The 14,298-nt window shown below is 43.7% G+C and overlaps 1 protein-coding gene across 5 annotated transcripts in view; it reads right to left on the bottom strand.

Annotated features, from left to right (window-relative positions):
- The window catches only part of SBF2 (SET binding factor 2), a 2,158,806-nt gene that overhangs the window by 767,611 nt on the left and 1,376,897 nt on the right, over positions 1–14,298 (bottom strand). For all 5 annotated transcript variants that reach the window (XM_086955965.1, XM_086955960.1, XM_086955962.1 and 2 more), the window contains exon 19: positions 13,453–13,715. In XM_086955965.1, coding sequence (XP_086812091.1) covers positions 13,453–13,715 — 263 coding nt within the window. The remainder of the gene's footprint in view (positions 1–13,452; positions 13,716–14,298) is intronic.

The raw sequence follows: 14,298 nt of genomic DNA, 5'->3' as shown, positions 1-14,298 counted from the left end.
TCATAGATTTCACTGCGTCACTTCTACGACCCTTTCTTGCGTCAATACGCCCCCTTTGCATACATTACACCTGGCACAGGTATAATGTGGCGCAGGGGTTTACAAAGTGACGCATTTACATAGATGCGTCACTTTGTAAATATGACTCAACAAGGTGCATTTTTTACACGACTGGTGCATCACAAAAAGTGACGCACCGGTGGCGTAAAAGTGACGGATGGCCTCATAAATGAGGCCTTCAGTCTTCTACTCATGCGTCATATTTAAAGTATGACGCATTATGTCGCAAGGAGTTACAGATACGTCAGCATTTCTGACGTATCTGTAAGCGCAAAAGTGATGCATTGCTGGAGTGTGTCACAAAAGTGACGCAACTCCAGCAATGCATTCTTTCACATGGGGGCAACCCCATGTGAAAGGGCTTGCGTCAGTCTTACGCCTACTGTGAGGCAGGCGCAAGATTTTGACGCAACGGTGTCCTAAAAGTGACGCAGTGAAATCTCATAGATTTCACTGCGTCACTTCTACGACCCTTTCTTGCGTCAATACGCCCCCTTTGTATACATTACACCTGGCACAGGTATAGTGTGGCGCGGGGTTTACAAAGTGACGCATTTACAAAGATGCGTCACTTTGTAAATATGACTCAACAAGGTGCATTTTTTACACCACTTGTGCATCACAAAAAGTGATGCACCAGTGGCGTAAAAGTGATGGATGGTCTCATAAATGAGGCCTTTAGTCTTCTACTCATGCGTCATATTTAATGTATGACGCATTATGTCGCAAAGAGTTACAGATACGTCAGTATTTCTGACGTATCTGTAAGCGCAAAAGTGATGCATTGCTGGAGTGTGTCACAAAAGTGACGCATCTCCAGCAATGCATCTTTTCACATGGGGCCAGCCCCATGTGAAAGGGCTTGCGTCAGTCTTACACCTGCTGTGAGGCAGGCGCAAGATCTTGACGCAACGGTGTCCTAAAAGTGACACAGTGAAATCTCATAGATTTCACTGCGTCACTTCTACGACCCTTTCTTGCGTCAATACGCCCCCTTTGCATACATTACACCTGGCGCAGGTATAATGTGGCGCAGGGGTTTACAAAGTGACGCATTTACCTAGATGCGTCACTTTGTAAATATGACTCAACAAGGTGCATTTTTTACACCACTGGTGCATCACAAAAAGTGACGCACCAGTGGCGTAAAAGTGACGTATGGCCTCATAAATGTGGCCTTCAGTCTTCTACTCTAACTTTTTCTTTCACTTTCTCTGTTTCTTCACTGCCTTACTCACCTTGTCTCACACTCAATTGTCTTTATCCAGTTTGTATCTCCACTCTTTCCTAAAAATCATTGCTCTTTTCTTACCCTTCCACACCACCGTTCTTTTACTACATTTTCTTCACTTATCCACATTCCCCATGTTCACTCTCCTTCTCCTCACTCTCGTTCCCCACACTCACCTTCTTTCAGTCCCCCTACTTCACTTCCCTTCCCCTCTCGTCCCTTTCTTTGCTTTCTCACTCATTTTCCTCTCTTCTCTCACTGCACTCCACTTCAGTTACTCTTTTTCATTTTTTTAAGACTACAGCTCTTTGATGAGAATTGGAGGTAGTTCTGAAAAGAACTTTTTTTTCCTTCTTTTTTTTTTAACAGAAACAAAAACAGGGAATGGGAAACTACTCAACAGGAGCGAAAAAAAATAATCAAAATTAGGACTGGGGTTGGCAGTGGTGGTTGTCTATTGCTCGAACCATGAGCATAACACTTTGTTCCCCATAACAAAGTAGCTGATCACATTTTTTGCATTTAATTACGGCTTCATTAAATGCAGGTTGAATGTTAGGGATCAGCTCTTCTGGTCGCCCCCTCACCGATGTAGTTGGTCCTCCGGTTGAAGAAGAGGCACCATCCCTGGGAGCCTCTTGTGCCAGAGCTCTGACACTCTCCCGGGCAAAGTTCTGGGGGTGCCTCCTCTCGACGTGGCGAATCATGGTGGAGTTCCCAAATTAATATTTTTTGGTGGGGTCACCCCGTGAGATGACAAATCTGGCACTCCACCTTTGGAGCATTTACTTTTTTTTTGTCATCTGGAATGGAAAAAAACTTCCATATGAAGTGTTCTTTTACCCGGGGCGGAGGAACCTCTTCATCAATAAATGTCTCTGTGTCATCTTCACTGCTGGATGTTCTGGCAGCCATGGTAATCCAACAAAGATCCAAGAGTAAAAAGTCAGGTCTTGCAGTCACAAAAGTGAAAGAAGAAGTGAAGGAAATGGGTGGGGATTTCATTCTTTGTAAAAAAAACTGTTAGCAACCAATGAAAAGAGTTATTTTAAGGGCACATGACTTGACGCGCTTTGAGATGTCATCAGTGATGTCATCAGTGATGTCACTGACCATGTCATGAATGATGTAATATGTGACATCATCAGCAGTGGATTGCGGGCGCGCGAGTTATAGTGAGTCCAACTAACTATAACGTGGGAATTTCAATGGTTTTGTATGAGTAAAATGTTCAGCTAACTATAACTGGTGTGAAACCTACGGTTTTTTCAATGAATTTCAAAGGTTTTTTTAAATGCTAATTCCTAACTATAACAAATGTGAAACCTATGTTTTATTTATAGTGAATATACATATATATATATGTATTTTTTTTTCCACTGAAAAAACCATAGGTTTCAGGGACGTGATAGTTGGACATTTCACTCGTACAAAACCATAGAAATCCGGCTGTTATAGTTAGTTCAGCTTACTATAACTCGCTCCCCCACAATGCACTGCTGATGACGTCACATATTACATCATTCATGACACTGTCAGTGACATCACTGATGACATCTCAAATGCATCTCAAATGACATCATCCAGTGACTGTGTGTTTCAGTAAAGTTTAAATATGTTTTATATATATTCCAAGGTGTATTGAAGAATGAGTGGGTGTATAAGTGTCTGGATGGAGGACTTAGTATGTGCGTGAATGACTGTATAAGTGAGTGATTAAATGTGACTTACTGAATGCATGGGTTAGTGATTAAACTGTGTGAATGTCTGTATCAGTCTGTGTTGTTGTGCAAGCTGCTGCATGGGTTGGTCAGTAGCTACATAAGTGTCTATACAGGTTATTGATTGGTTGCCGGAGTATTTGTATGGGAGACTGAGTGTGTAAGTGGGTGGGTGGGAGGTGTGTGACTGTGCAAAGATGTGTGAGTGGTTGATTCACTGGGTGTATGGGTTCATGAGTGCTTGTGGAAACAGCTGTATGGGTGTGTGAGTGTGTGTATGGGAGTGTTGGTGAGTGAATGGATGTCTCAGTGGTACATGTCCAAGTACCTAAATACGTAAAAGGCAGTGTATGTAAGAGTTGGAGTATATAAATCTCTATAAATCTGAGTCTGTGATTGTGAGAGTGGCTGTATGGAAGAGTGTGTACTTGTATCAGTGATTGTATAAGAGAGTAAGTATGCATTAGTATCTGTATGAATAAGTGAGGTGGTGTGTGTATAACTTTTATAGGTGAGTAAATGGGAGTGTGATTGATTCTTTGAATCACTGTCTAGGTGTGTGAGTAACTCCATGGATGAGTGGCAGTGTGATAGTGTCTGTATAGGTGTATGAGTGTATATGATAGTGTTGTATTGATGAGTGACTACTTGTAGGAGTGATTGTATGGGTGAATGAGTGGATGTGTGTGTAGACCTTTGAATCAGTGAGTGCGTATGTAGTAACTGGTATTGGTGTGTCGATGGTTTCGAAAATGGTAGTCTGCATTTTACAGTGGGTGTATCAAAGGTTATATTAGGGTGTGAGGAGGTGCATCGGATTTTCACGTGGATGATGTCATCAGTGATGTCATTTGAGATGTCATCAGTGATGTCACTGACCATGTCATGAAAGATGTAACATGTGACATCCTCAGAAGTTCATTACGGGGCGCTAGTTATAGTTAGCTGAACTAACTATAACGGACACATTTCTATGGTTTTGTATGAGTGAAATGTCGAACTAACTACAAAAGTCCCTGAAATCTATGATTTTTTTCAGTGAATTTCTAAGGTTTTTTTAAATGCTAATTTCGAACTATAACGGCTCTAAAACCTATGGTGTTTTTAGTGAATTTCAATGTTTTTTAAATGCTAATTTCTAACTATAACATACCAGTTGCGTTTCCAGAGTGGTGGAGATAGGGGAGCGTGGCCTCCGAAACACCTCTTAGCAATCCCACTGTGTGGGATTTCCTGGAGGTAACAGAAGTAGTTAGCCCCCAACGTCAACCATGGAGCAACTACCCCTTTTATTACCAATAGTATGTCCCACACAGCAGGATTGCTAACTTCTTATAGCAGGCCCGCCCCCTCCCTGCACCACTGTGCAAACGCGCCCTCTACCACATTATAACTTGGGGGATTAAGTCCCCTGGAATTCTGAGGCTCCCTGGGGGCCAACTAGCCCACCAGGTACCTCCAGTAAGCGCCACAGAGCTGCTTTGCAGACACATGGTCCGAGGCATGCCCCTTTTTACACCTCTCTGCAACGCAACTCTGTAGCGCTTATTGGAGGTAACTGGTGGGCTAATTGACCCCCATGGACCCTCAGGATTCAAGGGGACTTAATCCCCCAATTTAAAAGGTGCCACAGAGCGCATTTGCACACTTGTCACATCAGGCCTCACCCCCTGCCTTCACCACTGTGCAAACGCGCCCAGTGGCACATTTTAATTTGGGGTATTAAGTCCCCTTGAATCTGAGGGTCCCAGGGATCCAACTAGCCCACTAGATATCTCCATTAGGCGCCATAGAGCTGCGTTGCAAAGAGGTGTAAAAAGGGGCGTGGCCTCGGACCACCTCTCTGCAACGCAGCCTTGTGGCGCTTACTGGTGGTATCTGGTGGGCTAGATGGCCATCAGGTACCCTTAGGATTGAAGGGGAATTAACCCCCCAACGTAAAAAAGCCACGGGATGCGTTTGCACAGTGGTGCAGGGAGCGGGCGGGGCCTGATGTGAAAAGTGTGCAAACGCGCCCAGTGGCACGTTTTAATTTGGGGGATTAAGTGCCCTTGAATATGAGGGTCCCTGGGATCCAACTAGCCCACCAGATATCTCCAGTAAGTGCCACAGAGGTGCGTTGCAGAGAGGTGTAAAAAGGGGAGTGACCTCGGACCACCTCTCTGCAACGCAGCCTTGTGGCGCTTACTGGAGGTATCTGGTGGTTAGATGGCCCTCAGGCACCCTCAGGATTGAAGGGGAATTAACCCCCCAACTTAAAAAAGCCACGGGGTGCGTTTGCACAGTGGTGCAGGGAGTGGGTGGGGCCTGATGTGAAAAGTGTGCAAACGCGCCCTGTGGCGCGTTTTAAGTTGGGGGATTAAGTCTCCTTGAATCCTGAGAGTCCCTGGGGGCCAACTAGCCCACCAGGTACCTCCAGTAAGCGCTACAGGACGGCGTTGCAGAGAGGTGTCAAAAGGGGCGTGGCCTCAGACCACCTCTCTGCAACACAGCCCTGTGGCGCTTACTGGAGGTAACTGGTGGGCTAGATACCCCCCACGGACTCTCAGGATTCAAGGTGAGCTAATTCCCCACCTTAAAACGCGCCACAGGGCATGTATGCACAGTGGTGCAGGGAGGGGGCGGGCCTCCAGCGATTTTCTGTTTCCTTTTTTTTTGCTATTTTTTTTTGCTTCTTTAGGAAGGAGGGCTGCGTGGCCCTCCTTCCCTGGGCCACTTTTGGCCCCGGGGCCTAGCCATCCATTTTTTGGAGAGGGGAGATGCGTGGCACCCCTCCAAAGGCCAATAATTCCCCGGGGGACCCCATATCCTGGGGCCGGCCTTAATCCTTTTTTCTCCCATGTTTCAAATTCTTGTGGAGGGGGTCGTGTGGCCCCCTCCTAGGCAACGTTTGGCCCCGGGGGACCCCATCCCCCGGGGTTGGCCTCTTCGTTGGAGACCCTGGGGGGAGCCCCAATGCCCCCATAGTCCCACCAGCTCTCCGCCTCCTGCGGGAGTCGGCATTGCTTTTTCACAAGGGGAGCTGCTACTATGCAGCTCCTCTTGTGGAAAAGCAATCTGCTTTGCTCCATTGAAGTGAGAGAAGGTTTCCCTGCTCTTGCTTCAATGAAGCAAAGCAGAGTTTGCAATGACAGGGCAGGTCAGGAGCCGCACGAATCCCGCCCTGTCATTGCAAACAGCAGTGTCCCGGGGTGGGCACCCCGGGACACTGCATGAGCCAGCCCTGGGGGTGGCAGTCCTCAGGGCCATCGAAGGCTCCAGAAGGGGGGCCGCGCGGCCCCCCTCCCAACAGCTGAAAAGCCCTAGGGAGGTGGTGGTCCCAGGGGCATGGGGTCTATAACGGACCCCCGATTTTAAATTTCAAGTACCCTAGGGACATGGTGGTCGCCGGGGCATGTGAGGGGCCGATCACAAGATGACTGCCAACACTTCCTGGTTTGGGCTAAAGAACGGTGATGGAGTGTTTGATTGATTCAGATGCTCCGTCCATCACCACCCCCTTTTGTACCGCTTTTGGCCACCATAAGTGTGGCAGGGTATGCTCAGACGTGAGTCCCTTGCTCACTTTGCCACTGGATTCAAGCAAGCCGGGCTGAAGACGGCTGGAATGCCAGAAACCGGTCCTCGGAAGCTTGTTTCCGGTCCAGGGAAGACATGGCTTGGCAGTTCGGGCTGGACTGTTCCCATGAGGCACAGGGTCAGACTGATTTGCATATGGCCATGTCTGAACTGGGGTGGCAGAGTGGGCTAAAGAACGGTGATGGATTAAACCCAGATCTTTTGACTGGGTGTGAGTGTTTGATTGATTCAGATGCTCCGTCCATCACCACCCCCTTTAGTACTGGTTTGGAGTGTTGGCAGCCAATCACAGTGAAGCTCGTGCTCGGTTGGGTTTGCGAACCCACCCCTGACCCAAATATCGAAACTTTTTCTTTTCCTAATTTCCCAGGAACTACTGAACGGATTTACACCATTTAACAACAAAGGCTCTTTCTGAACCAAGGGCTACCTTTTTGCAAAATTTGGCGTAATTCCGTTCAGCAGTTTGGGCTGTTGCTTTGTCTAAAGTTTCTTATGGAAAATAACATGGGGAAAACGCTTATTAGGAAACCCTTTTTTTTCCCTCGGCCCCCGCTTGGCGAATCACCCTAAAAGTTTCAAGACAGGAGCTGATCACTAGTTTTGAAAGTTTCTTGAGGATTCGTCAACCGGCCCCAAAGTTATTGGGAAAACAAAAACCACTTTTCCTATGGAAACTAGGTACTAACTATACCTACCGACAGTAGGATAGATATATGTATGTGGTGTGTACACACACACACATGCACACACACACAGACACACACATACACACAATCATGCATATGAGTACCTATTGGTTTTCACTGTGTAAGCATGGCACAATGATAATTGAATGGAAATCAATATTCACATTAGCCATGCTCCCAACAAGCATAGTGTTGTTTTCATCCTACTCAGGCTTTCATTTCAAATGACATTTTTCTACAGAGAAAAATAGCGTCATCAAACACTGGGTCTCTACAAGCAGTTATTAGGTGGAGAGGTAAACAGCAAGTTTATCTCGATTTATCTATGCCACTAGTACAGAGACCCAACTTCTATGATTGGGAGCAGAGTCCAAGTGCTTTTCTCAGCAGCACCTCTTTTGGGACAATCATATATTACTTTCTTTTGCATATAAAAGGAAAAGAAAGTATCCAAAGTGCAAAGTCTGTCTCTTGAAGCCCTCTTAAAAAACCTCTTTGTACACATTGAGCAGTATGCTCAGATCATCACTGAGCAGCAGAACCCAGCAACTCAGATGATCCATGGAAATGTTACCTACTTTCTCCAATGATTTTACCTTACTTTACCAAGACAGTGAAGATCTGCTTTTTTTCAGAACACAAGAACTCGGTGGGCCACTTCCTATTTCGGTTTTATATCTCTCATTCTACCATGCACAGGCGCAAATGCACTGTGATTCTGGACATACTTCTTCTCAGCCTGTCTGATCTTGGATCAGTTGATGTCCTCAGTGCATTCTGTGATTCCAGACCCACTATCCAGAGAGTAGTGCGATTCAAGACATGCTCCTGCTGCCACATGCTGGCGTGTTGGACAGGGTGTTGTGAGACTGTGTGTTTTGGACATACCTCAGCCTATTCTGAGTTGCTGATTCAGGCAAACCCCATAATGGTGTCCTTGATCCTAAGGTTTGTAGTGATGAGGAATTGAAAGCCCATGTTAGGTGGCAAAAACGCCAGCAAATGTGTGGCAAAGTGGACGTGTTGTGAATTTGCCTGCATGGGATGGTGATTTTCATTATGTGTGATGTCCCTGCACTGAAGTGTTTGGTATTTGGGTGAGAAAACAGACCACATACATGTCTACTAAATATTAGTAATTTATAAACAGATTTCCTATGTTTCTCAAATTAAAAAAGTTAATGATCTATTGTTAAGGGGTTAAAACCCAGTACTTAACTCATACGCAGCACTCATAAATAATCTGATTTCTGGGTTTGTTCCTTGTTTCCCTCCCCGACCATGAACTCACCATCTCACACCCACCAGAACTGATCTTCCTATATGGACCCTAATACACCTTGTACCCCATATCAGTGTCTGCTGACTCATAGTCATACTTGTACTTCAACTAGGAAAGCTCAAGTTGAACCAAAATGATGTTGGTTAAAAATCCATGACAGGCAAACTTCCAGTTGAGTAAGTCGTTGCTTCATATGCTCACTATGGCATGCCTTTGTCTTTAAGTGTAAAAGCAGATAGTGAGCTTTTAGACATATGTATTCTCAAGATCTGGAGTAAAACATGTTCCTTCCGTCTTGTCTCTAGCAAGTGGAAATATTTACAGACGCAGCAGTGCTTTCCCGAAGTCAAAACTCCTTTATTTATAGGGTCTATAATGTTCCTAAATCGGATAGGTAACTAAAAAGACAGCTTACTACATATGGAACAAGCCAACGGACGGGGTGCAATGAGGGGATCTACGCTTTTGAAAGCATAACTGGTGTGCATCTTGGTTAATTGTTTTCACTGAGAAGCTAAACTGGAAGAGTTGCATTTGTGCACCTCTGATGTCAGATATAACCAGAAATCAATCTTTTGCTCCAAAAAATTCATAATTTCAGTTTTCAGGGTGTTGATTAAATGTTAACTGCCAACAGGTTATAAATACCCATTCCTTAATGACATTTCCTGAAATAGATCTGGTTTGTCAACCCTTGACCAGGGGAGTAGCCAGAAAAATAAAATACCCCCACCTTCAACCACAAGGCACTGAGTGAGTGAGCAGTTTTTCTTCCCCTCTTTATGTCAAGCCTTCCTTTTCTTAATCCTTTGTTCCCTGTTTCTTTCCTTAGTCTCATCCTTTCATACAATTTTTCTGCATTCCTTTTCTTTTTCCCTTCTTTCATTGGTTTGTTTCTTCTTACTGTTCTTCTCGAACCCCTTTTCCATATTTTCTTCCATCTTTCTAGTCTATCCTACTATTTCCTCCTTAACATTTTCCCTTCAGTCTTCCCATACCTTTTTGCCTTTTTTCCATCCTGCCTGCTTTGTTCTTGGCATGCTTTGTTCTTTGTGCCTTAACTTCATTTGCTTATTCATTTTTTTCTTTTCTATTTTAATCCTTTTGCCCAGTCCATCCTGTTTGGCGTCTTTGCCTCCTCCATGCCTTTGTGCGTCTTTGCCTCATCTGTGTCCCATCAAGTAGGTGTGACACCTGCAGTATTTATTAGATTCAACACGTCCTGAGATCTTCCAGTCACATATCAAAGAATAGCCCTAAAAATAACAAGCATTGAAAATGCAATAGATCTCGCCTTTGATTAAGTTCAAGCCATTTGCTTTGCTAATGGTATTGTATAGCAAAGCAAATGGTTTAACTTAATCAAAGGCGAGACCTATTGCATTTTCAATGCTTGTTTTTTATTACACTGTTTTTAATGTATCGGGCAATTGTACTATGAGCAGTAAAACTGCTAAACTGAAAACAGAAAAGAATGTTGCATATGTCTTTAAAAAAAAAAAAAAATAATTGAAGTGCTGTGTTCCGCCATCTCACATATGCGGAGATATTATTGTTTTGTATCGATATCAGAAGAATCCTGTGGTAAAAAAAATGTGGTTACACTTTTGTAGGGTCTGCGCGCTACAACAGTTGAAGAAACAACTTGATGGCAAGGTTATCGGTGTTTATTCTTACTGGCTCAGAACCATTGTGAAGCAAATTGGCATCAACTGACGCGTCAAAATTCACAACGCTGAGTGTGCATGTGTACGGGCGTGGCTAAACTTGTAAACAGAAGTGGCAGCCGGTGCTGTAACCCGACAAAGCTGGCTTGGAACATCACCAGGCGCTGAGCAGGGGATCCTGAGGACGGTTGCGGCATACTTTGCACCCACAATCTCTAGGACAGCCGACAACACACTGCACGCCTACCTCACACTGGACTAGTTATATCGGCGTCTTTATTCTAGTAACCGTCCATGAATCACTAATGGAAAATACACTTTCCATCAGTTTCTATCAAGTGTCTGTTTCAACTCTGCGTGACAATGCCCTCCGGGTCTAGAAGCAGTAATATCCGGGAGGGCGCAAGCTGAGTTGAGGGATAGAGGAACCTGTCTAGCATGCTCACCGCTCAACAGTTGAGAATGGAGAGACAAGCAACATCTCTGGTAGTCTTGCCTTTTGTTCCCCTTCTCAGCCACGTTACTATAGGCACTTAGTCGGTGACGCTAGGTGGCCTGTTCTTCTGTTGTGAAAGACGTCACTTCCGGTTATAAATCCATCTCTGGAGGCGTGTGTGTTGCCATGACAATACAAAGCTTTTTGGCACAAGATGGCGTCGGACTGTCCACTGTCCGTATGTACACGTGCATGTTAGTTTGGGCTGAATGGCGAGAGTAGCCATCTTTGTTCATCCGTAAGCGTGCATGGGATGCTTTGGAAGAATCTATTGCTAAAGGCACTCGCATGGCGAGAGCAGCGCATGTGCGCTGCTACCGCCAGGCAAGACCTAAAAACATGCCCCGTGGCAACCCCACTGACTCAGATATGGGGGGGCTCACTATGCTGACGCCAAATAGCCATACAATTAATCTGGGCATAGATTAACAGCCCACTGGATTACTGATTATCACAGTCTGGTTTAAGGCGCAAGGTACATCAAAGAGCTCTGCGCTCAGTTGTCTCTCTGCAGGAATGCAGATATCCTGCTGGAATAGCTGGTGCTCTTCATATTTTCAAATTCATCTACAGGAACAAAAATGAAAACAAAGTTTCTGTATTTTTTTCCTCCGGCTGAGTACTCTAGAAAATCTTTGGCAATAGGTTAAAGACTACAATAGTCTCATAAGTCCCCATTTCAAGATTGCAGAAATATCCAGTCTTGCTTTCTAAAATTTAGAGTCTAACCAGTATTTTTATTTAAGGGGTAATAAATCGTAAATAAAGGAGCCACCGTCTGAAAATACCTTTTCCTTAACAGCAGGAGCCAGGCAGCCATCCCGGGACAAAGCCCCTTAGTGGCAGAGAGTGTGCATTACCTGTGCTATTGTGACTAAAGAAAGCCTTAAATACTGAAGACTTTTAAGATAAAAGGGAAAGGTCTAGTCTGGCCCGCAAATCACAAGGGTACATAACCGTAAAGAAGGCCTGCGTGAAACCGTAGCCTTGAGTTTAAGAAGCAAATAAGTCAACATATTTCTTTTAAAATGGTATAGTGTACGCAGGTTTCCTTGACAGTTGACATTGCAGGTTAGGCCAAAAACTCTAATTTTACTTTTAAATCCTGAGCAAAATGTATGGGGAAACGCGAAGCTGATAACAGGAGACTGGTTACAGAATAGTGTTTTAGCATGAAAAGGGTATTGGCAATTGATTTTAAAATGAAGCCACTGGGTGTAAATATTGTAAAAAGCTTAAGGACAAGCAAATGGCCTTTAGGTGATGACGTTTTTGGAAGGTAGACATGTGAACTACCCTGGAACGTACAACCTGTTTACTTTGTAAAATATATTCCTTTACTCAGGGACCATTTTAAATATGTCCTGTAGCATTTAAACAATAACCAGTTAAACAAAAAAAAAAACGTAAAACCTGGGTTAGTTTGGGTATCAAATGGTCGTCAGCCAAACTACACACAAGCAATATAAGAAAGACCTTATGGCTTTACCAATGTTTTTAAGCCATGCTATACAGCATCACAAGTGCTGTGCCATATGGCTTAGAAAACAAAACAAATGTTATAATGCGCATGCCTACAAAAGGACAGGCCTTTTTTTAATTTGACTTATATATGACGTATCAGTACATTTAGAAAAAGTAGTGTGAAAGCGCTTTTTAAAATGTAGAGCATTTTAAAGGAATTTTAAATGGGTTGCGGAATGTGGAGTGAGATGGGAAAACACCACCACACCGGGCGGGGGTTAAACTGTATAGTGGGTGCGTGGCACAGCAACACAAGGGAGAGAACAGGGACGAAAGAAAGCAACATGTAGCACTTTGGAGCAAAACACACACAGCGAGAGAAAGCAACATGAGTCCAGAAGTGGGGAGAGAAGCAATTGGGTGAAAGAGAAATAATGTGGAGAGGGGAGATAAGCATACGAGGGAAACAGCTGAAAACACGTGTGCTGTCATTGGAGTGCTTAAATAAAAAGCAAAAAGAGTTCCCAAAAGCGAGTATAGGAAGCTTAAAAGCCAGCTAAACAAAGAGATGATAAAACGGCAAATGGTCCATGGGACACACAAAATAGAAAGGCTGAAACGAGTAAAGCCATACAACAGAAAGCAAGCAAATAAGAGTGGCAGTAAAGTCAACCTATCGTAAGCAATGACTAGGCTGCCAGCCCCTGTAAATTATATGCAGTGGTCGTGCTGCAAGCCCCTGAACGTTTTTGATAAGCCCCCACTAGGTCTTTTGCAATCAGCCAGCTTGCACTGTCTCTAGTATGCTTGACCTAAAAAGGCATCCGTGTACCCAGTAGAAGCAAAGTTAACACAAGAGTAAACAGTAAAATATTTATTTTGTTTGTTTTTGAGGACAGCCTTGATTGAAGCAGTTGAGATGATACTGTTTAAATAACTGACTATTGAATGAAATTAATATAATTTGAGAAAATAATTCTTATTAAGCCAATATTAAAAGCTCCGGACGACTAAATGGCAGTTCCCTTTGTTCTGGGAAGAGGAGATCATAATGTATATGTACTGATTAAAAAGATCTTGCTTGACAACAAAATATGAGATATATTTAAATAGACTGTTTAAATCGGAAGAGTACTCTTGAAGTGGCTAAAATAAGCTAAAAAAAGAACAACATAACAGAAAGCTAAGTTTCATACTAAAAAAGAAAGTGGCAAAAACGAACGACATCACATCATTCTACAGCATTGCTAACAATGTAGTTACCTATTTGTGACAAGACTGTTGCTCCCACTTTCCCAATCTCCGGTTGCTGATGTTCTTAAAAGCTTATTTTTGCTGGTGTCCAGTGGGACGAGCAAATAAACCATGAGGTTCGCAAAATGAATTGCCTGGCTGAAAACAGTACTTTCTTCACTCTGTACCAGTTCCTGTTGTTTTTGTTTGCTAAGAGTTGGCCACAAGCGCATTTGTTCAGCTGCTATATCCATGATAGTCTTATCCTTATCCAAAGTTGGAGTTTTCTTGTCCTGGAAAGATATTTTAAATAAAGACATTTAAAATTATAATAAATTAAATACTCCAAATCATATTTGCTGTGTAAAATTATATTTTTAATGGTAGCGAGAGTATGTAACAAGGTGTATCCATTTTGATTTTATTTGTTATTATTTCACAAATACAACATTATAAGAATGGTTAATCGGACAAACAGAGTAAGGTCCATTCCCTTCTGAGGTAAGCTTAAGGGCCTGTTTACAAGTTTGGAGGATGGGATACTCTGTCACAACCGTGCCGGATACCCTGTCAGCCGTATTACAAGTTTCATAGGATTAAATGGAATTGTAATTTGGCAGCCGGTATATCCGTAACGTTTGGGACAGACTAACCATGTCTGCCAAACTCATAATCAGGCCCTAAGAAACTGAATTTAGACCCTACATCTCATTCCAGTTTACCACAAGTCCTAGCGCATGAACATTCAGGATAAACAAGTTTAGTAGACCACATTGCATACAGTACTAGTGGAGGTGCAGACTGCCTTTACTAGTGCACCCATAACACTAATAGTACAGTAGAGAGCATCATGCTAGCTTTCCTTCAGAAAACAAT

The sequence above is a fragment of the Lissotriton vulgaris genome, chromosome 2_1 (assembly GCF_964263255.1).
Source record: "Lissotriton vulgaris chromosome 2_1, aLisVul1.2, whole genome shotgun sequence".
Taxonomy (NCBI): domain Eukaryota; kingdom Metazoa; phylum Chordata; class Amphibia; order Caudata; family Salamandridae; genus Lissotriton; species Lissotriton vulgaris.
This window is presented reverse-complemented; position numbering and strand designations above follow the sequence as displayed.